Raw genomic sequence first — 26,955 nt, 5'->3', positions numbered from 1 at the left:
TTTCTATGAGCACTGCCTGTTTGATGTTACCAAATAAATCAGACAATGCGGAGACGATATAGTGAGACCCCGCACTGCAGTCGTCGTGAAATGAAACCCTGAGTCCCAAAACGAGTAACAATGCGGACAATGCTGAGTGAGGACCGACCTCCTGTAACGGTTCTGTAGAGAAGGGTCTGGCTGCTCCTATGTACAACACCGTTCCCTCTTTCCTGTACAGGGAGAACATTTGGCCTTCTCATTAGCGAGGGCGCACGCTGTTCTCAGCCTCCAGATAAAGAGCTGAAGGCCGGCTGTGTTTCCTCTCCAAACATCTTGACTGCGGATGTAAATGTCTCCGGCTCTACAGCTCTCATTCAGCTGCAGACGGGAGCGCCTGCTCGATGCTGCTCTTTCTTTTACATCCCACCATTTGCCATTTGTTTCTAAATGTAGTGCTGAAGTCTTTGTAGCCTAGCAACAGCCAATGGTGGACTCACTCTGTGTTCACAAAAACATGCAGACGCACACACACGCACACACATGCACATAAAGCGTATAGCACTGTGCGCCGTAGTGCGGGCCACAGAGCATTTTTGCTTTGTGTAGCTCGTCCATTTATTCATCGCTTGCCTTTCAACTCTTTATCGCTCCAATTAAAAACATGACAAATGGACAATATTTCCCTTTTCACGGGGCGGTGAGCGGCTGCTTGTTGGCAGCTCTGCTCACCTTTTGTGGGAAGCTGTGCTACTTTGCTGTTGATTCAACGCAACTCTATCTGCTGTTCCAGATAGAAGCAGGACTACACGGTGTCAGATAAACACATCACGGCTCTGGATGCGCCAAACTCATTCTGCTTCTGGCTGGTTTGCAAGTCCAGAACTTACAGAACACATTTCCACTGACAGACACAGTTTTTGATGTGATTTTCAAATCTGTTACATGTAGAATCACTTCGAGGAAGAATAAATGAGTGAATTGTGGTCGACTGTGAGAGTGCTGCAGCCTCCATGTATCAGCTGCTGGGAGCTGCTGGGCCCGAAGCCAGGAGCTGAGAAAGAGCCTCTGTGCTGGTGCTCATTCTCTCTCTCTCTCTGTCTCTCTCTCCCTCCCTCTCTCTCTCTCTCTAGGTACTCCAAGATGTCTGACCCCGCTAACTGGCTGGAGATTGACCCGGTTAACGGTCGCATTTCCACCATCGCCATCCTTGACCGAGAGTCTCCCTACGTCAAGAACAACCTCTACAACGTCACATTCATGGCCTCTGATAACGGTGAACACACACACTGTGCCTCAGTGCCCTTTCAGTAATTGCTGTGCTGCTGGTTTTACCGTCCGGGTTCTGCAGTGCTACTTGGAGCGTTAGCTGGTGAAGCTAAGAGCTAATCATCACTACACAACCCTCACTCTGCTCTTTTCAACACTCCTCTGTTGAGAATAGAAAGCTCCACTGCTGCCTACTAGAGGCCCTCATGTGAAGTCTTCATTAGTGACACAGTTTAACGTTGACCATCACAGTGTGACATTTACTAACGATCTTCATCCTCCAATATTCAGTCAAATATGTGATCAGGATATCATTTATGTTTTTTTAGTCGCTGTGATCCGGATGTTTGATGTTTTCACATGAATATAAATTAGATATAAAAGATGACTTCCTAATACTGACTCTAAGCACATTATCCGTAAGAACTATATTAAATCATTAAAACTACTAATGACAAAATGTGTTTTAATCCATACAATCTTTTAGTATACAATACTAGAACCAAATAAAAAGATAGCATTTAGAATTGTTGTTGGTTTACTGAGCTGTTGAAATATATTGTTCTTGCATAATCAAAAAACAAAGAGATCTGTGTCTATTATTGAGGATCATCAATGATAAGCATTTCGTATCAGCTGCGAAAATACATAATCACAGACCTCTAAAAGTTATATTTGTTCCTTTTTTCTTTTGTGCTGATCTGATCCAATCTGATCCAAACCCTGTTTGCACCGCTACTATTTATTCAGAAAAAGTAACTAAAAGGGCAAGCCAGGTATATTTTATTATTTTTGTATTATTCTGTTGCTTACCAATGTTCCTTACATCCCGAAGGTAACACACTGGTTAAAGTCTGTATTTCATAGTCAAAATGTTTTGATCCCAAGCGAAGTATCAGCACGGGAGTTTCACGTGAGAAATGATCGCCAGACGTCAAGGGAACGTGTTCTAAATATTCTAAATACAGCCTTCAAACTGATATGGATTGTGTTGTGCTGCTTCAACTCGTCATCAGACAGACTCTTCTGTCTGGTAACAGAAGTCCTTATGTTGCTCTCTTCAAAGCTACAAAACTCCATTGACACACAGTCATTACACACACAGCTAGTGCTAGCATTCACAACCTTATTGATTAGCTTACTCGCATCATTACTTTTAACTAATTAAAACTGAGATGATGCTTTATACCAAAGGAGAGTTTCTAAACATGCTCCAAAGACAATTTTTGTCTTATTTGTCATACCTGATGTTTACATGTCAGCTGCAAGAAGAATGTGTTTTCTGATTGCGGTGGTACTTGATCAAGGTGTCTGTTTTATTTTTCATCCAGTGTTCATTCAGGCTACTTGCTACAAGCTAATGCTTTTAGAAAAAAAAGTGAAGCACAAACGCTCTCTTTCGCCCCCTGGAGCCTGTCTGCAGTATAGCTCATAAATCCTGCCCCCGCCTTGTTAGCAGAAAAAATCTTAGCACTCGTCAAATACATTTCCCCTAAAGATGTTTTCCATCATGTTCCACTATATATGTTCAAGTGTCATTTTACAGAGAACTTTGGTTTTAATTGATTATTTGATGCTGTAAAAGGGGGGTGTGGCATTATGATTGACAGCAGTGATTGTCAGCTGCTCTGAGGTGGGATGGAACTTTTAATTTTTCATATCTTGGATTGTCTGTTTCAAACATAGATCTTAATAGACAGTCTATAGTCCATACAGCCAGGTCATTTGGGCTTCCCTTTTTCTGTGCTGTGAGGAAGTGGAGATGTGTCATCCATCTATATGTGGTTTTAGCCATTGTAGTGATGTCACATCAACCCTGTAATACACAACCCACCAACAATGCTGCTACTGTCACACACATCCCTTCGAATGGGAGGAAGAGATGGTCTCTTGTTTGAGGTTAAACGTGGCATATTTGGGCTTGCGTTGAGTACTGACCGGCCTTCAGCCTGAAGTCAAGCTCTCATTTCACATGATGGGAAGAGGAAGACTCCTTCCTGTATAAAACTGAGCGCACTGTCCTTCTTTGTTACCGTAATCACATATGCCGATTAGGAAAGGCTTGGCGGGTTGCGTTGGCTTTTGGACACAATGCTCCCACTGATTTCTAAGAAGACGTTTTCTTTTGCCTATATAGTACATTGTTCCCAAAGTTTTGCTCTTTTGCTGATCACAACAGTGCTTTATAGCTACAGAAAAAGGGGGATTCTTGTTCAGGGGAAATTGTTCAAGAGGAATGTCATTCAGCTTCCACGCCAGCCTGAATGCTCTCCACACAGAGACCCCGCTGTGCTCCCAGCTTCCTGTTTACTGACTGTCCCAGCACATTTTCTGCCCTCGTCGAGCACACGTGCACTGCAAGGCGATCACCGGTAAAAAATAAATAAAAAATACACGTACACACTGGGGACACAAAGACGAACACAGGCAAGCCCGTTCAATAGGGTAAATGTCTGCAGTTTTTCAGCTGCCACCATATGTGCACCGGTCACCTTCTATTGCTGAGCATACTCTGGTCCATACTGTGTCCATAGGGAATACAGAGGACAGGCATTCATCTCAGATAAGGGATGTAGTAGCGCCGTCATTGTAATAGTATGCATAGCTGGAAGGCTGTGCATACTCTGCAGTTAGCCAGCTTGCATGCATTATTGTCCAATAAATACAGCGCTGATTATCCCCCCATATGCTGCCTTCCAAGATTTTACCTATCGTGTTAAAGGATAAGGTTGTTGATATTATGTATCAACAAATCCATTCAAAAGACTGAAACCAAACCAATATGTTTGTATCCCTCCTTTCTGACTTCTGTATGCATACACAATAATTATTACTAGATGCAAGCCTTGTTGGTTTGGCTCCTTTCCAAGGAATGGTTTTGCAGTAAGGCAAGGCAAGTTTATTTGTATAGCACATTGCAGCAACAAGGCAATTCAAAGTGCTTCATATAAAACCATTAAAAGCAGATTTAAAATCAGTTTAGAAAACAAGAAAATAGTCAAGAAAAAATACAAATAAAATTAATAAAAGTTTAAGAAATAAAATGCAGTAGTGAGATACAGCAGTTGAGTCTGGTTCAGTTAGCAGTAGCAGTACGTTTAATGGGCAGCTAGCCGTTCAGAGTACATCACCTCTCCCCAGAGGATGAACCCTTTTCATTTTTAACACTGCATGAGCTATCATGCTAATCTTGCATGGCAGCTGGATTGTCGCAATTTCACAAGACCCACAAGGTAGCACCCTTTAATTCTGATAAGTAAAGCCATTGACCACATGTGATGAAGCTACATTCTCTCTCTTGACCACTAGGGGTGACTCCTCTGGTTGTATAGAAGTCGATGCTTCATGTGTGAAAAAGCTGCTTTATCTCTCCAACCACCAGGGGGCGACTCCTCTGCTTGTATAGAAGTCTATATAAATTACTCTCGTTCTCTCTTGATTTATTTATTATAGGCTTGGCTCGGTTTAGGCTTGAGGAGTGAGATTGGTTCTGGTAAGAATATCAGAGTTAGGGTAGAGAGGGTCATCTCTTCACCAAAGTCGAAAATGAGCTTTTAGCTATTTGTGGTAGAAGACATGTTTTGTAAGTAAAAACGTAACATAAAATATTGAACATCTTCCTACTGTTGTCCAGGTATCCCTCCTGCCAGCGGGACGGGCACCCTTCAGATGTATCTGCTGGACATAAATGACAACGCACCTCACGTGTTCCCACCTGAGGTGGAAATGTGTGAGAAGCCTGATCCCAACGCCATTAACATCACAGCCAGTGACCCCGACTTGACCCCCAACGCGGGACCCTTCGCCTTCGAGCTGGCCAACCGACCATCAGATGTACGCCGCAACTGGACGCTGAATCGCATTAATGGTCAGAATGGTATAATGTGTCCGCTTTGTTATTAATCTTCTGTCATGCATGAACTCTCTCACATTCTGTATCTGCTTAAAGATAAAAATACGCCCCATAATAGAAATCAAGGTTGTTTATAAAGTACCTCCACAGCTCGAGGTCCACCGACTGGATTGACTTTTGTCTTGCAGACTTTTAGACTCCTGAGAGTCTAAAAAGGCTATTACCTCTTTATGTTCTGTAACCCCCGGCCCACAAATCATTTTAACCAGAGTGGCACTTGAGGCTTTAGTTGGACGTAAGGCCACAAAAATGATCCATTTATTTGACTTGGACATGGCTGCCAGGAGACTAATATGACTGAGATACTTGAGACCTGACATCCAAAGACTTGAAAGCAAACATCCAAGTGTCACGTTTTATTTCAGAAAAAAAAACAATAGAAGAGGAAGGCAACAGGAAAGCCTTATTGATTGAACACTAACACTGTGAGAAAATGTATCAGTTTACAGATTAGCATGGACTGACCTGAAAGACACCCTGACTTTAAATTTCTTTATAAAGACTTGTGAATTGACTTGTGACTTGTATTGTCAATTTAGGGACATTTTCTATGGTAAAATATTTAAAACCGTCTTCATGTAGAAAGCCATGTGGAGGCTATAGATATGCTCTGAATTCCGTATTGACCACCTTTTAGGTATACAATGGTTTGATAGTGCTGGTGCCTTTTGACTTGAGGACTGTTGGTAAATGGTCCTGTAAATCCACTGCTTTATTGAGATTCATTTTCTGGACACTGCTCAGCAGTGTCCAGTCTGGCTATAAGTCTAGCTGTAAGATTCTCATCCTCCACGGCTTGTATCCATTAGCCTGGAAGGCCCATCAGATTGACCAAAGTGACAGCCTTATTGTTGTCATGATACTGAGGCATGTTCTTTTCATCGAAGAACGCGTTGAGATATGGTCCTAAACCGTGGTAAAGGCCACAAGTGAAGCTTGAGTTTGGAATATTTACCACAGAAGTGTACTCCCGTGGTGAGGAAGAAATCTACGCTCAGCGACTAGAGACTTTTATGCAAGGTAGAGAATGCTCAACACTAGTTAGCTTGCGAGCTAACAGCGAGCTACGCAGAACTTTACAGTTTCCATCGCATGTGCCTCACAAGCAGGTTGAGATGCTGCCAGTAGATGCTCAATGAGAAAATAATTATAATACATGCAGTGTATTTGTGAAATAAATAATAACATAAAAAATATATATAACTTTTGTGTGTGTGTGTATATATATAATTATATATATAATTTTATATATATATATATATATATATGTATATATATATATATATATATATAATTATATATATATATATATATATATATATATATATATATATATATATATATATATATATATATATATAATTATATTATAAAATAGCTATAGCTTTGTGATTCTGTTTAGGCCCGCCACTGCCTCACAGTAACTCTTTTTGGTTTTTGTGGGTGCTGTCATGGTCTGATGTTGTGGTAAAGTTTCTGGTCCTCTATCTGTTTCTCTTGTAGTTGGTTATCTTTAATTATGAGTTTTGTGGACAATATGCAGAATCCTTCAATCCATTAGTTAGAGCTGTTGAAATGCTTTTTGCAATGCAAAGAACCTCCAGCTGCTCTTGTGACTCCCAGTGTGATGGAGTGCAGGGGCATGAAAGATGAAGATGGATAAAGTGAAGGAGGGAGGGATGACCACGCTCACCTACAATTTTCTCATGTGTTTCCCCTTCATCACGCCCCAGGCGAGTACGCCCAGCTGAGGCTGAGGATCGGCTCCCTGGACAGTGGGACCTACGAGGTTCCCATCATGATCACAGACTCGGGCAACCTGCCCATGTCCAACACGTCCTACCTGAGAGTCAAGGTCTGCCAGTGTGATCACCATGGCGACTGCGTGGACATGGAAAGAATCATTGCCGCTGGACTGGGAACCGGAGCCATCATTGCCATCCTCCTTTGCATCATCATATTGTTAGGTGAGCCGCACGCACCCACGCACACACGCACACACGAACACATGCACACACACGCACACCCACGCACACACGCACACCCACGCACACCCACGTTCACACACACACACACACACACACACACACACACACACACACTAGTTGTTTCTGTAGCACTTGGCTCACATGATATACAGTTAGGAAATGTTACACTTGACATAACATACTCTTGAATTTCAACAGTAGAAAGTTATAGGTGTTTTAGTACAGCACTGTTCTGACTTCAAAAATACTTTTGATTGAAAATTGTATATAATTTACAGCCGGCATGTACACCTTGTTGTTGTCTGGCTGTGTGGACATGCTTTGTTTTGTAAAGTGTGAACTTGTAAATGTAAGTGGAGGTGGACAAAACAATAGAAACACCCCTAAAGCCTCTTTTCCACTGGACAAAAAAGTCACAAACACCCAGCGGTAGATTGGCCATAGGGAGTACCGGGAGTTTTCCTTGTGGGCCGGTCAGTTATGGGCCGGCACGACAGTGGCTGATCTTTTTTTTTTGTATGTAAAGACGCATTGTCAAGCGAGTGAACTAACACGGTAGACGCGACGCGTTCGGTCTAAATACAGCGGCCCATCGGCCGTATAATAGGCCCAGTAGTCCCGCCCGCGCATTGGCCAGAACCCCTCCCCATCCAATCACCTTTAATGATGAGCTAATGACACATCATTAGCAATCTGTGAGAGAGAAGAGAAAGCAAAAATGGAGAAAAAACGATAAAGCGATGTAGAAAAACTGAGGGAAAAGAAAAAAACAGCTCTCGCAACTGATGCTGCTAAGGGCAGAAACATAATAAACATGTTAGCTGCTGCGGGGGCCGGCGGCGGTGGCGTAGCCTCCGGCTTCGGGGCTTTGGCTGCGGCGGGCGCGGCGGGTCCCTCTCAGGAGGAGGTGTTGTCGGACAGTGAAAGTGAAGCTCCAGCTGCCACGGTGGTACAGGAGAGGGAGGAGGAGGCTGGTGGTGGTGATAGCAGGTGTGTATGCTCGCTAACATGTTGTGAATAAACACTCATTCACTAAATGTTCAGAAACGTTGTCTATAAACTTGACATAATAGATAGTGTGTGGTGTAAATCTAGTTCTAAAGTGTTGAAAAATGATATACTTCATTATATTATTGATAATATTCAGTATAGTAGTGTTATTAAGGGCTTGTGTGATTATGTGTACAGTACATCAACGAACCGAGTTGGCCAAAAATGACACCAATGGACAAAAAACTCCAGGGCCGAATTTTTGTCCCAGTCCAGGCCTGCAAACACCTAACCACATCTGGCTATTGTCTCCAATGGGAAAATGTACAATCGCCTTGTATTCCCTAGACAAGTGACTGTCCAGTAGGACCAATGTTTTTATCAAAAACATGACACCCTCAGTGCTCCAAGAGCGTTCCAAAAAAGAGACTGAATCAGTAGCAGATATAAAATAGTTCTAACCACTCAACATCTTCACTGGCCTTCATGCTGCTTTTGTTTATGGTTTTCTCTCCCTGCTCTCTGAAGTGTATTTGATGTTAAACGTGACACACCGGGGGAAAACTGAAATACTCGCCTATTTTAGCGAGTACATCGCCTCTTTTAGCAAGTTTTGTCTGAGCGAGTTGTCTGGGTGAAAACCCAAACAGTCGGTAATCTGCAGCAGTAAACATCCTGCCCTCGGGCAGTGGCCCCTCTCTGGCCACAGGAAGGAAAGGTATGGTTGTTCTGTATCTGTTGTTTGCATTCAGCGGCGACGAAATGCTCCCTCTTGTTCCCTGTGTGGCTCCGCCAGCAGCGAGCATCAGTCACTGTGAGCTGCACTCGTTTGCTAAAACATAGGTTTGCCATGGCCGAGATCCCAGCCTCTAATCCCAAGTGGATGTCAAGCCGGTTGCAGCTTTTCTTGTTATCAAGTGGCACTTCACGTGTTTGGACACAGAGTCAAACAAAAGTGTCTCAGCTCTTCACGCTATCGAGTGCAAACAGAACTACGACCGGCTACATGCATTTATTCTATCGCAAGGAATAGCAAGCAAGATGGCTCTCTGGCTCCTACGGGGTTGCTCCTAGTGATGCTTCTTCTTTTTTTTTTAGGCTTTGATTTCAAATTTAGATTTGACCGTTCCAATAAAAGCACATTTACCAACTGGACTTTTAGAAAAATACGATGAACGTGTACCAGAAGCAGAATCACTGAGAGAAGTTACAAATGTAATTTACAAGCGAGTGCTTCATAGTTTCGCTGGATGAAGTGTATGTGAAGTGGTACATTTAAATTGGCATTGAAGTGTCAGTTTTTGTGAAAGAGCTAAAGGGGTCAAGATGTAGTTTAGGTATATTTGCTGAATTTATTTATAGAGTGGAGTGAAGTGGACTTCTTGAATGAAGCTGAAGTGTGACTATGAGTGGACGTGCTGAAGGAAGTTGAAGTATCAGCTGAAATGAAGGTCTTAAAAGGACTTGTACCTGAAGAGAGTTGAAGCATTAGATTAAGCAGAAGTTCAGTGATTAGTTGAAGAGATTTAGTTGGTCCGGCACTGAAAGGAGTGGAAGTGGTAACTCTTCTATTACCGGTCCTCTGGTTTGGCAGATGCATCTCACGAAGGCTCTGCAAATGACTACTCAGAAATATGAAAGAACATGTTTTGTGTTGAAGGCAGACTTGTCTGAAGATGTTGTTCAACCTGAAACTGGAACAAACTATTGAGGCGCCCATGGTTTTAATTAGCCTGTGAGAGATTAATTTGGCAGTTTCTGAAAGACTTCGTTGGGCTTCCATTTTCCTAAAAAGTTACAAAGCTGCATGTTTCATTAATGAGCGGTCCGCGGGGAGTTTTCAATTCAAATATTAGACAGTTGCTATGGCAGCACCATTAGCAGCTGGGTGGAGATGTTGGGCATCTGAGTTCATGGGCAGCGCGTGAAGAGGACAGGAAGAGGAAGGAACAGAGACAACACCAGTAATGGGCTGCCGGCCTCGGGCCTCGGCTCACTATGTGGCACATTGACTGCGCGGTGGACCCTGGCCAGCTCTGGAGCATCCTGGTTCTTTCAGATGGACTGGATGTGTGCCGTCTGACATCCCGGTGAAAGCCCTCCCCGTCGCTTTCACTGGGAGACGTTGCTAATGGTGACAAGCCATTTCTCCAATCGCCTCTCTGGGGTTTAACCCGTTGAAGACTATGGAACCGATTTGTCTCTAGATCTCTTTTCCTCTGTGTTTGAGTTGTCGTAGGAGCCCCAAATTAATTCCAATACTTGTGTGTATTTGTTCAGCAAAGTCTTGGGGAAAAATTATATCTGCAAAAAAGTTTTAAAAGATATTTTGATTATAACTATAAACATCCAGCATGAATACGAGTCAGATTCTCTAAAAACGCCTCCTCAAGCTTTCCCGACTTGTTCAAACTGTATGGTTCAGAGCCTTAACGACAACCCACATACTTCTAAAACACATTTTTGGTAAAACTAGGACCTAAAGAATCGTACTATCTAACAAACATCACAATAAAACAAAGCATTGGCCTATTAGGAAGGACACAAAAAATTGTGTCATTCGGTTCAATTTTCGCGCACGGTTTCCAAAAGGTTGAATTGTCCTCACTTAGAATTCCACTCGGCGCCCTGATGCAGTTTGGCTCTTGCAGGTACAGCAGACTACAAACACATGCACACACCCTGAGCTCCTCGGGCTCCTAAATCCACCCGGATTAACAGGATCAGAAGGAGAAAGATTCACATCAAGTTAATAAACCCAGCAGTTGTCTCAAAATAAGAGCTGTGTGTTTGTGTCCCTGTGAGGGGATTTCACTTGTTGTTTGGTACTGACCTTTGACCGTCTACAGGAGGCTGAGGAGATAATGGAGGCTTTGCAGCTGCGATACAAATCTTGCATTAATGAGAGTGAACCGGATCCCCGGGAGGACTGGCTGCTCGTTGTGTCGCTGTGTGTGTGAAAAAAAGATCAGTATCATTCTGACTTAAGAGGAAAGCTGTGTTTCCAGACGTTGAGACATTAAAGGGGGCGTCTCCTCTGGACTTGTCACCTGTAAAAGCTTTGTCGTCGCGATGCCGGGTCCTTCCAGGTACCCCAGCCGGGTCGAGGCTCCCAACCATCCAACCATGACGCCTTAAGCCGCTGTCTAGTGTCGGTTCACTTCCTAATGAACCAGAAGCTAGGTTTAAAACCATTTATGTTTGAGGAAAAGAGTGACGTTGATTTGACGAATGACACATGTGACAATATCTTCGACATTTACTTTTAGAATCACTTGGGACACGAATAGTGGTCTCCAGGATGACAGTCCTGTGTTGGTTTGACCCATGGACTATTACCATGTTTGGCCCACCTCGCTCTTTGTAATGCGTCAGCATGTAATTGACCTACTACGGGTGACAATGGGTGATTGCACTACGATGAACGCCTTACATCCTCTCGTTTCCCAGTACTGTATCGCTCTGGATCGCTCTGGATCGCTCTGGATCGCTGTTTACGTGATTCGCCAGCGCAGCGTGTTCTAATCCGCAGCGTGGCGGGAGTGATTAGATTTTGGTAGCAATGGTCAAGGTCACGGTAACCTCACATCCGTCCCATTATCACGATCAAGATATCTCAAGAACGCCTTGAGTAAACAAAATATGAACAGATTTGTTTTTGGTGGTCAAAGTCCACTGAAAACACTAAACTAACTGAAGAATTCATATGCTAATTATTGCATTTTTCTACGAATGTCTGAGATGATAAATTGATGAAGCAATGACATTTTAAGTGTAAACTGCTGCATGACGGGTTGGTCGAGGCAAAGTGCCGCGAGGCGGTGAGTCTAGTGTTGCTGCGGTAGAAGACGCGCTTTGTTCATTAAATAATGTCTTGCTCTTCTTTTGTCCACACTCTTCCTCAGTGCTGGTGCTGCTGTTTGTGATGTGGATGAAGAGGAGGGACAAGGAGCGGCAGGCCAAGCAGCTCCTCATCGACCCGGAGGACGACGTGAGAGACAACATCCTGAAATATGACGAGGAGGGGGGAGGAGAGGAGGACCAGGTACACGCACACACACGCACACAGACGCACACAGACGCGCACTCACACATGCACGCACGCACACACAAGCACGTGCACACACACGCAGTTATAACAAATTCAAACCAATCATCCAACTTAGCTTGGGTTTCTCTCTATTGTCTTGTGTTATTTCTGATTGGCTGAACTACATGTCCTGTGATTGGTGGATTTTCTTCTCGTGTTACCTTTGTCCACTGGTGGTTGTGACAGAAATTAGCTCCAATCTGCTCTTGTGTTCACTCCTACACAGTCCCACTCACACACATTATCATACAGGAAGCATACAGTAAAAGGCACATGAGACTGCCATGCACATGCACACACATGCATACACACGCACACACACACACACACAAACACACACACACACACACACACACAGTGTCTATGCTTCCCTACAGTTTTCAATCATCTGTCCTCCGGCTAAGATTAAGTGTACTACAAAAGAGGAGCTAAACAGGATTAATTGCTTTCTGTTGGAGAACAATTTCCTGTGTCCCTCCACACACTCCTCTGCTGGTGCCAGGCACATAAGCTGCGCCAGAAAAAAAAAAAGATGCTTAACCCTTATTTAGCCAGCGGCAAGACTGACAGCATGTTTCACTTGATACTGCAGCAGCTTATTGCAGTGACTGTAAGAGTGCAACCACACGCACTGTTCAGGTAGGGATTCACCTGCTGTAATGCACTGCGCTGTTTCATTGCAAACAAATCGTTTGGACTGTATCTGCACTGGGGGCATACCACTTCCAGGAAATAGCCACAGCCTTGCTCTCTGAGTCCAATGGGGACAAATGCTGGCACCTTCTCCTGGTTGCAAAAAAATGTTGTACGGACATTCATGGCCCCCACAGGTCATAGTTTTTTATTGTCTTTATTATCTTTATTCAGATTATGCTTTCGGGTTGTCCGAACCATTCTTGTAAATGCAACATCTCAGGAACAGCTTTCAATTTTTAAAAATGTTGAATAAATATCCTCTTAGATTCAGGGATGAACTGATCTGAACTGAACTGATGATGCGCTTGTGATGAAGCTTGGGAATTCAGTGTGGCGTTAGAAGGGTTTGCGATCTTCCCTACAAGCTAAACTTAAAACAGAGTAGGAACCTTCTAATTTAACAGCCCATTGGAATCCAGAAGGGTCTTTAAAAAAGAGCATTTTGAACACTCTAAGCAGTGCTTGTTCAGCTGACTTGCTTGGCCTCTGGTGTTGCTGCTTTCAGCTTTCTTAAGAAGCACTCATCCAAACAACTTCACACACTCCACACTGCTCCTCCTTTGGTCCTCAAATACACCCGCCAAGAGCGAAGCTGCTGGAATGAAGGGTGACTATAACTCCAAGGACATACCCACGCAGACAGAGAAACATTGTAGTTCTATGATTTCACGTCTGTTTCTTTCATTTGGATCTATAATGTTTTAATCAGCATAACTCCTTGAATCCTGTATGTGTATATTTTGAGCAATGAAAAAATGACCAAACGCAATCAAATTTGTAAGATAATGGCAAACATCAAACATGAATAAAGGCAGCCTATTGGACACTGGGTGACACGGAAGGAACATTCCTGATGTCTGTGCAGACAAAGTAAAAAAAAAAAAAAAACAAGGTTTGCTTCTTCTTTTTTAGCGCTACAGTAACATGTTGCCCTGGCCTTGATAGTGTTGTTTCTTCTTGTTTGATTAGATTACCATGCTAGTTTGTATTCCTACTGACAGCTTGTGTCCTTATTTGTCAGGATTTAAGCATTGGATACAAGGCAGACTGAGCTCTCAGCAACACACTCATACTTTAAGCATGACACACACACTGACACACATACACACACACACACACACACACACACACACACACACACACACACACACACACACACACACACACACACACACACACACACACTTATCTTCATTGATAGCAGTTGTTCCCTCGCTTCTAATTCCTCTAGATCCTCCAATCTATAACTAATACTTCCACATTATTCCCCATGGCTGAAGAAAGGTCTGTCAATAACATAAGCTCCTCTCTCTCGAAGCCAGAAACCAGAGAAGTGAGTTGGATGTCCCCGTCTGCTCCGTAGACACGGGGGACTGAGTTATTGCCACAGTATCATCATGTATTTTTAATAGTTTACTGTTTTTTAACAGTGGATTGTAGCATCAGTCCCAGTGTGATTGCTGCTATATTACTGGCACAAGCTGACTTTGGTCATCCAACCTCTAAATGAGTTGTTTTGGATTGACGACCAAACATTGCATCAAAGCTCAACCCCCTGCAGCGTTATTTGGACCTCATGTTGGTTGGCCTTCTGTAGCCATATAACAAAAACTCTTAGACAACTCTAATTAGGATTCTAGCTCATCAAAATCAATAATTCTGGCTTCCAGTAAGATTGTTATGATCCACCCCAACTAACCCCTCTTTCACATACAAGGACACAAATAGGACATATTACTGGATAGCAGTCGTAATTAATCACATAACACATATTACTCATTATAATACGGGTAGATCAAATCAAGCATTCTGATTGGTTGAGTGAGTCACGGGGGGTAGTTTATTCAGACAATAAAGTACTGTACAGCCTGTTTACATTAACCAGCGTTCCATATCAGCGTGCACTCAAAACAGGTAGATTTAAATTGCGCGACCGTTAGTTGTCATTTCCAGCTTGACATTTACCAAACATGTGTAGCGGGGGTTTCTCTTGCGCCTATACTTTTATAATAATAAAATAACAACTTGCTGCTCCGTTAGGTAAGACAAGACCGCAACCACTTTATTCTTGTCTCCCTTTTCACTCAAACAAATCCTCCTCTCTTTCCTTTTCTCCTCCACAATAAAAGCCCTAGCTGTTTACGTACACACTAAAATAGAGTACACATGTTTCGTGTAAACTTTGATATTTTGGGGGGGATGACTTTCGAGGAGAATGTCAGCGGCGAATAATGTGTTTGTGGTCCCTGTTCCTGCTGTACAGTCACACGTTGATACTACTTACGATCAGGAGAGCAGACTAGTTAACACTCTGAGAGCAGACTAGTTAACACTCTGAGAGCAGACTAGTTAACACTCTGAGAGCAGACTAATTAGCGGGGAGCGAGCACGTAAAACAGGGAACGAAGGCAAGGAACGAAAAGGGTTTGATCACAAAATAATGCTGATTTCCAGGGACAGATAATCACCGTCGGCAATTTCCCGACGTGAGGCAAGTTCTCTAAACATCATGGAGGGGGGAAATAACGGAGAAAAGACGGACAGAAGCAGCGAGAGCACTTATTTTCATCAGTGGCTGGGTGTCATCCTCCACCCTGCTTTCAACCGGCCAGGTTTTTTTTCAACTGACCAGGTAGTCAGTTTTAAAGTCCCGTATGTGCGTCACGTATGTACGGGACTATTTTCTCTTCGCTGCTGAAATGCGATACACAACTTTTGGTGGCTACAACTATGTTGGGTTGAAAGGCAGCTTACTATTACAGTTTAAAATGTCACTGGTAACCGTATTATGAAAGCAATAAGGTACTCGAGGCAGTACTGTATCTACAATAATGTACTGTTTAAGGGTTGCCAGCCCGACGCGCAGCAGAGGGCCTAACAACACCCTTGAACAGTACATTATTGAACGATACAGTACTGCCTCTCGAACCTTATTGCTTTAGCATCTACCACCGGGGAGCGACTACTCTGGTTGTAGAGAAGTCTATGCTTCATGTGTTAAAGCTGCATTCTTTCTACTGACCACCAGGGGGCAACTCCTCTGGTTGTATAAAAGTTTATAGAAAATGTCTCTATTTCTCTCATGATTTATTCCCTCAGTAAATATTTTAAACATGAGTTTTCAGTTCACAGTGTTTTCAGCTTTTGAAAGGTATTTGTAACATGTTGGTCTTATTCAGTCTTTGTCTGAACTTACTTTCTAGTTGCAAAGAACCAAGATGGCGACGAAGATAAAAACTATTTGGCATTGGCCAAAAGTCTGAAGCAGGGCTTCAAAATGGCAGTTTTTACTTCCTCGTAAAATAAAGAGTTCTTTTATTTCTAATGAAAAAGCTTCAAAACGCCAAACTACAGCAGTGTACTTTTTGTATCCTGCCCTGCCTAAAGCAAACAGAGTAGTGTCGGTCGGTGAGAACGCGTCTAACAATCTCTTGTTGGTGCTACTGTTGAGAGCAGAGTTCATAGAAGATGGTGTTCGGCCCCTCAGGTCTTAGTGGGGGTGCAGCTGCACCTTTTGCTCTGTTGCTCTGGCGCCTTGTGGTTGTGGGAACGTTGTAAAAGTCCAGTAGGTATGTGCTTAAACCCCAAATATACTTCCATAGTGCTCTAACAGTGTGTTGCATGTTTAAGTGCAGCTATGCATACTAAACATCACCATCGTGTTTCCAGACGTTCTTCTTTTTTTTTTATTGCCATAAAACATAAAACCCAGCTTGCAGAAATTAGAGGTTAAGTTTGGTCATCCATCACAGCAAACACTGTCTGCTTTTATTGTTGTAAATGCTACTTTAAAGTTCTATGGTAATGCAGTGCAGGGGTATCAAATGAGTCTGCATATGCCATACACTGTATAATCGTGAACCTTAACAATGGAATGAAATAAATGGCAACTAATGACCGCCTGGAAAGAAAAGTTAGCATAAACATAAACTAGTTTACACAGTTTGCAGGAAATAGGCCTAACGTGTATAAATCCTGGTATAGTTCTTTAAATAAGAGTCCTTCAAAAAGAGAGAATGTCCTCAGTAGAAGGACCTTCTCTCTGCCTTTGTAAGTATAGAAATACAAGGAGAAGCACACCGCACTTATTTCCTCCCTGCCAGCGTAGGCAGGCCTCCGCCGTTCTTCAGTGAAAAGGATTCTGTTGTTGGTCATTATTGTGAACAAAGCCTGAGGTCAGTCCTCAGCATGCTGTTATTGTCCTGGAAAGGCCGCTTTAGTCAATTTCTCCAGAGAGTACGATCGATCTCTGTTCAGCTGCTGCGACGACTCAGACGTCGTTCAGTATGAAGAGATCAGAGGCCGTGACCCCCAGGAAGCTCGTGGCAGTACAGTCTGTCAGACGTTTGGTATCACAGCCAGAGGCTTACTGAGGAAGGAGACATTACTGTGAAGGTGGAGCATAACTTTGTTCACTTTTGGTAATAAAGTTCAAGGCAACAACTTGTGAAATTCACAACAGACCGATGGCGCCTCTTTTTAAGGAGTCGGATGTTTCAGGACGGTTCTGAGAACTCATGCATGAAAACCAATTGCAAAGATTTTTAACAATAATAATAATAAAGGGTTGCAACGAATCCTTAAAACATTTTTAAAGATATTGAAATCTAAAAATAAGACCTTAATATCTTAAAGTAATCCTTTTTTTAAGTATTAAATGCTATAACATGGCAAGTAGGATTTTATGAATCTGGATTAATCAGGTCCGGACTGACGTCGGCCTACTTGATCCGTCAGTTGGGTAGGACAGAGGTCGGATTACTCCAGAGTCCGCTTGGCACTAGACCGAGACAACTCCTTCTCTGGATCTTTATGTGGTGGTCTGATTCTGTACTGGAGTGTGATCACTGCGTTACACCCTGAAACAAATCGCCTCGAGGGAGGAAATGAACCAGATTATGATTTTACTGGACTAAGAGGGTCAATGTGAAACATGCCTCATTGTTCCAGTTGCTCCTCTTTAAAGTGATTAGCCTTCATTTGAGCTTGTCTCTGTGATATTTGGTCCTGTTAGAAGCATTAAGTGTCGTATAATACTTCATTTACAAAGTGTGGAACAATGCTTTATAAATGATAGACCAGTGCCAGATGACCTGAGGGGTCTGATGGTTCCTAAGGTAGACCAGTCAGTCCTAGACCACCTGAGGGGTTGGGATGGTTCATGAAGTAGATCAGTCCTAGACCACCTATTTAGGCCCTAAGTCATCAAGTGCTTTTTCAACAAGCAGCAGGATTCAAAGTCTATCATTTGTTGGACAGGAAGCCAGTGCAAAGACCTCAGAACAGGAATGATAGGATCCATTTTCCTTGTCTTAGTGAGGACTCGGGCTGCAGATGGACTTTTATTCTTCTTACCTCCCTTGTATATCTGTTATTCTAAATATTGTTTTTCTCGATTGTTTTTTTTCAATATACAATTCTATGACTCAAATTAAACTAACCTTTAGTTGCATGAGTGGTTCTAGTGTTTTAGGAATAAAATGAACGTCTCGTAAAGCAACCAACATGAGTGTGTTTGGTCTGTTCAGGACTACGACCTGAGTCAGCTGCAGCAGCCCGACGCCCTGGAGCCTGAGTGCGTCAAGGTGGGGATCAGACGTCTGGACGAGAGGCCCCTGCACCATGACCATCAATACCCCATCCGCTCTGCCGCCCCGCACCCAGGAGACATTGGAGACTTCATCCACGAGGTATGACAATACACACACACACTCGCACACCAGGTTTGACGTCTGGCGTCCCATCCTAGTTTACCGAGATTCAATCTGTTGGCCCGGATTCAATTTGGCGGACGGCGCACAAACTGCTTAGTGCACAGGAAGTGTTGAATCACTCCTTGAGTGAAATACAAACTGTCTGTTTGGACAGCAGGAAACCAACATGGTCCAGACAGAGCTAGAGATGTGCCAGCCTCACATCTCTGTTCTTTGGTAAGAAGCATCAAAGACCGGCCGGGGATGTGTGCTGTTTACCTCGTCACCTCACAGGATTTAGAGGTAGTGGAGTTCAAAGAGTTTAGTTTAAACAGGCACTCCTTGTGAGGGAACTAACCCACTGTAGCAGTCGGATGGATTACTGCTCATTCAAAGAGAGATGTATCCCAACAACAGAGCAGATGTAATATACATTGAGGTCTGACTCAGTCTGCTCCCTTGGTATGAAAGAATACATCCGTATCAGTGAGGTAAGGTGCACAAACAGACCGAGGTGGTAGAGAAGCAAAGAAACAGTCCAGTGTAATTCTTAATTAGTTTGGCTAGTGGTCAGGATTAGCTGGCCCAAGCTTGGCCGCCTAATTGGAGGTAAATCCATTGAGTTCAGTTAATCCCACAGACGTCTGCAGGCCGACCACGCCCATGAAAGGGACAATTCTGGACATTCTGTTCCATTTTTTTTTCTCCGTACTATATATATATAATGTGTGTGTGTGTGTGTGTGTGTGTGTGTATATATATATATATATATATATATATATATATATATATATATATATATATATATATATATATATATATATATATATATATATATATATATATTAGGGCTGTGATTAAAGTAAAAACTAGTGTATTGCATGCTTTTATTTTAAAGTAATGTTATCAGAACAATATAACAGCACTTTGAAGCAAAAGCAAGTTAACATACATACATATATAGTACACAAATCTTTTTTTGTGTTACCAGACAGTAGGGCTGCAACAACGAATCGATAGAATTGATAAAAATCAATTATTAAAAAAGTTGGCAACGAATTTCATTATTGATTCGTTGTGTCGCGTGATTATTACGTCACTCAATAAGTTGCGGTGATGTTTGAGTATAAGTTTGCGTTGCGTGTAGAGCGCAGCAGACAGAAGGTCCAGGAGCTTCTGGTGAAGCCCGTTGTATCCTCTCGTATGTTACTACGCTGGTCACATTGCTGGCTACAATAACATAGCAGTTAAGCTAACTGTTGTCGTTAGCTCGCTAACTAGTCATTCATTCCCTGTGTTTGAGCCGCGCTGTTGAGTTAGATAAAGCAGGGCTCTCAAGTGTCACACACTGAGCGTGACTGTCACGCATTTCGGTCTTAACTCAAAAACCTCCAGGCTATTTAATGTGCCGCGGCGTACAGACATGACCTGGTCACGCACTCCTCCCCCCCCCCGCCCTGATGTTCCTGTTAAGCTTTTTGATTTGTATTTCTTTATTATTTTTTGGGAGGGGCTGCACGGTGGTGTAGTGGCTAGCACTGACGCCTTACAGCAAGAGGGTTTGTGGTTCGGATCCCGTGCGGGGCGGCGTTCGGATACTGGTCTGGCAGGTCCTTCTGTGTGGAGTTTGCATGTTCTCCCCGTGGCAGCGTGGGTTCTCTCCGGCTTCCTCCCACAGTCCAAAGACATGCTGCATAGGTTAATTGGACTCTAAATTGCCCGTAGGTGTGAATGTGAATGGTTGTCTGTCTCTATGTCTGTCTCTATGTCTGCCCTGTGATGGACTGGCGACTTGTCCAGGGTGTACCCTGCCTTTGCCCCTTGACAGCTGGGATGAGCTCCAGCGCCCCGCGACCCTAATGAGGATAAGCGGTTCAGATAATGGATGGATGGATGGATTTCTTTATTTTTTATAAATTCTTTATTGTTAAGATTGTTTGCACTGTACATTAGCACTGTCAGTTCTGTTTTGGTAATACAATGTTGCAAATTAATGCTTTTTGAGAAAAAGCTTTTTTTTATCAAATTAATCAAAAAACGAATCACTGAATAATCGATTATTGAAATAATCAATACCATGAACAATTGTATTTTACTAGGGAACAACATAAACAGTGTGTTCAATACTAACGGTCCCTGTGAGGGACAAACCACTCCTTCTTTGGTCTATGTTCAATCTGTTGCTTCTTAAAGATGTTAAGGACCAGCAATTGATTCACTTTATACAAAAGCAATAAGTGCTTTTCATGTTTTCCAGTTCAGTTCAGTTTTTCTTCCTCAGTGAGAAAAGTCCAGTGTGTGTTGCCTTGAACAAGTGCACTGAACATCTTGTGATGTGTGGAAAGTTCTTCCCTTTGAGAGAAGAGTAAAGCTCCAGAAGTGAACCTGACTTAAAGCCTCAAGTGCTCAGCCATAGTGGATCAGACCGCGGGGTCAGGAGCTTTGAGCATGTGCGATTAATGTTCAATCTGGACGCGCACATAAATCACATTCTAAGTAAAAGCAGTGTCGTTGTATTTCATTTATGACGTGCATCTTATTTATTTACAGTATTTTTCATTTTTGATTGACCTCACGCAGGCCGGAAAATGATGTCTTTATGCCAGATGCTGTATTCATGCAGTTATTAACACACCAGTCAACACTTAGTTTGAATGAGGACTTCGCCCCTGATAAATATGCCCCCGACTGCCTCCAACTATCTCCTACGACCTCCACTACTTCCCACACCTCCCACTACCTCTTGTACCTTCCACTATTTCCCTCTGCCTTCAACTAGCTCCAACTATCTTCTACTACCTCCACTACCTCCCACACCTCCCAATACCTCCACTAACTCCCACACCTCCCACTACCTCTCGTACCTCCCACTACCTCCCACTACCTCCACTACCTCCCACTAACTCCCACACCTCCCAATACCTCTCGTACCTCCCACTACCTCCCAGTAACTCCCGTACCTCTTCTACCTCCCACGACCACCTACTGCCTCCAGTGAGCAGAGTGTATTTGATGCCTTAGAGTACCTTTAAACCTTCTACAAAGCGTTCCTTTCCCTCAGATGGATTAACATGACTCTCAGAGTTAATCGCACAGACGTTTGAACTCTTCCTCTAACGTGGCTGATATCGCCGTCTCAAGGCCGTGGGGTTACCCGCGGGTTCATCACACGTCTGCTGCTCTCATATTGTTTGTCTACCGCGTCGGGCTGCCATAAAGACATCTGCCGAGCGGAGCTCTGAATAATGAGTGGGAGCTGTCAGACACGGCGAGCCGATCTCGACGGCTTAATCCGACAGACAGGACAAGTTGATGCCTCTCCCTCTCAGCGGTAATTCCCTCCTCCCATTGAGCTCCAGAGCGACGGGAGTGTCTTCAGTCAGACGACAAGACGTGGCCCACAAAACATTTCCGCTGCTTGTCAGATTGAAAACTCTGGGGGAGGGCGGGAGGGGAAGGGGAGTAGGAGGGGGGGGACCTGGACTGCTAGTTTGGGCCACATGTTTTAATTCTGCCAGTTAAATAAAAATAGTTTTGGCTTTAAGTCCGGGCTACACCGAGTAATCTGCTGAATCTCCTCCTGGAGATGGATGCAGCATCTATCTAACTTAACTTAACGCCCAAATCCTCCTCTCGTCCACGGTCGCCATAATCCCTCCGTGTCCATCTCAACCCCTCCACTCACAGAGAAATAAGCACAACCTTTCTACTTAACAAGACGGGTCTTGCTCACCCTTATTCTGATTTCTCCAGGACTGAGTAGTAGCGTAGAGGCCAGAGAGGCTGGCTTGTGATCCAAAGGTTGACATTTTGAATGGTTGGAGAGGTGAACTCTGCTTTGGTCTGAGGGGGTCAACAGGGTCGTTGACCGGGTTTACCATGGATCTTAGATGGCTCAGAGCGTGACTGCAGGTTTCTTTAATACCCTTTGCTTTACAGTTACTATCAAAAAAACTATCGGATTTCAATTATCCTGCTCTATATCGTTGAAGCTGTACAGCTCTCTCAACCATGAATTCTGCTTCCCTCAGCACCACAGACACTCTGGAGTGTTGGCTCTTGCTCTGTCATGTAGAAAAGCTTCGGTGTCCAACAGGGCACAGTCTATTTTAATGAGCCGAAAGGCCTGCTCGTCCAATACTTCACTCAGTGCTCTCTGGTTTCGGGGTGATGAGAGCGGGGTATGAATGTCTTGCTCGTTCATTCTGATTCAAACGCAGGCGTGTAGGTTTGATCAGCCCCCCCCCCCCTACCCCTGCCTATACCTCTCTCCTCCCGCAAGAGGCCCCCGAGTAGCAGATGGAGCCCTCAGACGATCTACATCACCAACAGTAGACCGACTGGCTCCTCAATGACGATTGCCCGCTTCCCCAGGGACACTAAAATGCCTCATTGGGCTGTAAATCTAGCATTTGCCCAAATGGGAAAATGGTAAGGAAAAAACTACTAGCTAAGGAGTGAGACATCTCTGTTCCCTCTCACCCTGTTGGGCGGCTGGTAATGATGCCAGCATTCACTCACCATAAAAACAGGAAGTTCAGTCGGCAGGCCTAAGAGGACGTGCACAAAACTCAATATGAATTTACTTGAATAAAGATTAGACATGGCAATTAACTTTCTTTTTTTGGTTATTTGAATAAAATAAATGGAATAGGGGCAAGTCAATCAACATCCGGCAAGTCGACCTCCTCAGGCAAAGAGAGGCCTCGTGGTGAAGATTCTCACTCTCTCTCTCTCTCTCTTCCTTCCTCCCTCCCTCCCCCCCTGCAGGGCCTGAAGGCAGCGGACAACGACCCCACCGCCCCCCCCTACGACTCCCTGCTGGTGTTCGACTACGAGGGCAGCGGCTCCGACGCCGGCTCCCTCAGCTCCCTGCACTCCACCTCGAGCTGTGGCGACCAGGACTACGACTACCTCGGCGACTGGGGGCCGCGCTTCCGCAAGCTGGCCGACCTGTACGGCGGAGGGGACGACTAGCCCCTCCGATCCCCCCACCCGCCCTCCCCTACCTTCAAAAACCACCCTCCCCCCGCCCCACCGCTTGCTGCTCCAGGGCTCAGGTGGGGCGGGCTGAGGAAAACAAGGATTACGGGGGTAAACGCTCGGGGGTATCGGCACTTCTGCATCACCACGGTTCAGCTTGTAAAGAGACCTGCTGCCACGACGACGGTCGATGACACTAGGGACCATGGGGACTCCTGGCCTAGCAGTTCAGGCTAACGGACATCACCATCTGAGCGCCGGCTGTGCTAACGCGCCTGAGCCGTGTGCGCTCAGAGTGGCGGTTGTCTCCGCGGCGGCTAAAAGCTACAACAGCCATGCTACAGACGCTCATTTACACTTGAATCTCACAGTACAGGAGCACTGGGGTCAAATGTGCCTTTTTGTACATTCTTTTGATTGTGTTCAGTCTTGATTCTATGCGTTGCTTTAAAAGCGTCCGGTGTTTTAGCGACGGCGACTGGAGGAGCCATGGTGTGTGTGTGTGTGTGTGTGTGTGTGTGTGTGTGTGTGTGTGTGTGTGTGTGTGTGTGTGTGTGTGTGTGTGTGTGTGTGTGTGTGTGTGTGTGTGTGTGTGTGTGTGTGTGTGGCATTCTCTGGATCGTACCCACCACTCTGGGTTGTGTGTGTTATTTCCACAGAGACACACTGGATGGACACTATAAGGGGCGGAGCTTAAATAAGACCTTGGATGTCCTGGCTATGAAACATGGCGTTCCTTGTACGGCTCTGGGTGTTGATGTTTTTTTTTTTCAATCGGATTCAGGCAGAATATGACAACCTCACTCCCGATACCAGAGGTTAGCAGAGTCACATATACACCTTTAGGTTTTTGGTCTTTTAATAACTAACCCTTTCACATTACTTAACTGACCATGGAGGGGTCCTCTGACAGGAAGCTTTGTCCCTGCTGGTGTCATTCCATGTACGGGGGGCGTTCCATTTCTCTGCGATGCCGCAGCATCAACCCACCGGGCTCATGCACACACACACACACACACACACACACACACAGAGCTCTGGTAGCAACGTGACTGCTCACGTTAACAACGCCTGCACAAATCAGAAGTTTTCATTTCCTCCACTCTGACAGGTCTGATTCTGCCATCACGTCTGCCTCTGCTGGCTTTCAGCTCTCAGATAATCGAGGACGTTTAGCGCCACGACCCATTTAAATAACGTTCTCTCTGAATGGCGGTTTCTTTTTTTCTCTTTTTTTTTAAGCAGGAAATGTTATTCCTCATTGCGGTTTAAATATTGTTGTTATGTCCTTTCACAAATGGGGAGTTGAGAATGAGATGTAGTTTAGCTACACAAGGAAGCAAAGTGGTGATGAAATATGATTTTGTGCAGATGAAAGGAAACTGAAAGCAGACAAACAGCAACTAAGATTCAAGGCAACGAGTCAAACATTAAATCTAAAAACATTTGAAGCGCTTTTGGTTGCAGAGCGACAGTTGGATCAATAATCTGACGCACACGGACAAAATGATAGAGGAAGTTATTTTGACAATTTCCGACCAGATTTTTCATGACTTTTTACATGATATTCATGATCCCTGGAGGAACAAATCAAAGAAGAAGATATGAAAAAGGAAAGACAGAATATCTGCGTATACTTGTGATGTACTGTGCAAACACATTTTACGTTAAATCTGTCAGTATTCACCCCGACTCTTAGATACAGCATCAATAACCATATTGCGATACTGGAGTAATGGATGTTTCCCTACTTATTGCCATACAGGCCCTTTTTCCAACACATTTTTTTTTGGACTCTTTGAAGACCAGAAACACTTTGCTGTTGCCAAAGTTGACCCACATTTCCCACAGCCGCGGAGCTCGTTTAAACATGTGTTCATGTGCAGTTATTCCTTCACACAGAAACGATGATAATATTGAAGCGGTTTAGTTCAGACGCCCAGAGAGCCGGACTGGTTTTCATCACCCCTCAAAGGACTAGCAGGACGAACGACCCATAATGCAACTCTTTCTTGGTGTTCGTGTTTCAACCTGGTACTTTTATTCAATGAAAACATCTGCTGCATTGAACATGTATTTCATATTACATATTCAGAAAGAAAAAAAAATCTTAAATTTGTGGCCGATATGTAATGTTGTTCTTATTACAATCACGATAGTGAGTTACCTGTACCGGTAAATGAATGGGTACAAGGTTTTTGGGCAGCGGTCCAGCCTTTGTGGGGGTTTCTCTGAGTGGGAAGCAGACGGGTTCAAACCAGAGCTGTACACGCGAGATGCATCTTTTCGCCAGTTTGGTGTTCCAAAGCTACTGAGAAGACATGTACAGTAATGCTAGACTTTAGATAGATACCTTCTGTTTTTTGTTTTTGCTTTTATCACAATGTAACTTATGCAGCCGAGTGCTAACAAAGGGAGACGCCGGTCCTTGTTTTGTAGCAACGATACTTCTTGATACTCTGGTGGATTACATAAAAAAGGCGGCGTTCCTCCTGTCTGCTGATGGTTTGCCTTAGTGTTCTCTGGTACGCTCCAAGTGGCTACTCACTGTAAACGGAAATATGTACAGATTGTATTTTTCTCTCTTGTTGTTCTTTTGGCTGTGGTCTCTGAAAATGACATGCTAATATCCTGAATCCTTGTATATGTGTAATTTGGATTACAAATTAAAATGTTTTTGCATGTTTTTATCTTTTCATTATGGGAAAACAGTATTTTTCAGATCTTTTGCAAATAAGTTCAACACCAGTCACACACACTGAGCGGTAAAGTCACAAAAAGATCCGCTACGTCTGTGCAGATACGACCCACAAAGGGTTACACACGCACGCTGCAGCGCTGCCAGGCCGACAGCCTCGGTGCTCCGTGCTGTTTAACATATTTCCATGAGGTCACTGACTGATATTTGGTGCCAGATTAGCCCTTTTCAATGCAAATGAGCCTCACTGCCAAAATTGTCCAATCCACAAAGATCCGTCTTTAGAGAGTTGGTGGGAAGTAAAGTGCGTTCATAAAGCCATGTCCACTCAAACTCATTTATTCTGGGATGCAGAGACCTTTGTGTCGTGAAAATGAAATGAATAAATATCCACTATATAAGATTTAAATAATCAATTAAGCTGCGGTGCCTTGTAGAACTGCAGGTATTTAAAACATGTCCCAAAAATCTTGAAAAATAAGAGAATGTAATTTATATTTTCCTCACTAATGATATATTATTTCACCAATATGTGCACAGGTGCATATGTGCTCACAATAAAAAGAGACTGACCCAACATGACGGTCTTGGGGCCCATTGGGTGCCGCAGGGCAGAAGTCTCACACTCTCAATACATATAAACACATTTTAAAGCT

At 43.9% G+C, this 26,955-nt stretch overlaps 1 protein-coding gene across 1 annotated transcript in view; it reads left to right on the top strand.

Annotated features, from left to right (window-relative positions):
• The window catches only part of LOC137795618 (cadherin-2-like), a 74,637-nt gene extending 48,338 nt beyond the window's left edge, over window positions 1-26,299 (top strand). Inside the window, exons 11-16 of the mRNA XM_068593212.1 lie at window positions 1,113-1,255; window positions 4,883-5,116; window positions 6,895-7,128; window positions 12,045-12,184; window positions 18,454-18,615; window positions 23,389-26,299. Of these exons, the coding sequence (XP_068449313.1) occupies window positions 1,113-1,255; window positions 4,883-5,116; window positions 6,895-7,128; window positions 12,045-12,184; window positions 18,454-18,615; window positions 23,389-23,595 (1,120 nt within the window). The 3' untranslated portion in view covers window positions 23,596-26,299. The remainder of the gene's footprint in view (window positions 1-1,112; window positions 1,256-4,882; window positions 5,117-6,894; window positions 7,129-12,044; window positions 12,185-18,453; window positions 18,616-23,388) is intronic.
• The last annotated feature ends 656 nt before the right edge of the window (window positions 26,300-26,955 follow it).

This window comes from Clinocottus analis, unplaced genomic scaffold (assembly GCF_023055335.1).
Source record: "Clinocottus analis isolate CAN_PGR_092001 unplaced genomic scaffold, fCliAna1.0.p SCAF_29, whole genome shotgun sequence".
NCBI classification, from domain to species: Eukaryota; Metazoa; Chordata; class Actinopteri; order Perciformes; family Cottidae; genus Clinocottus; species Clinocottus analis.
The sequence above is the reverse complement of the archived record's forward strand: the minus strand, read 5'-3'. Positions and strand labels throughout refer to the sequence as shown.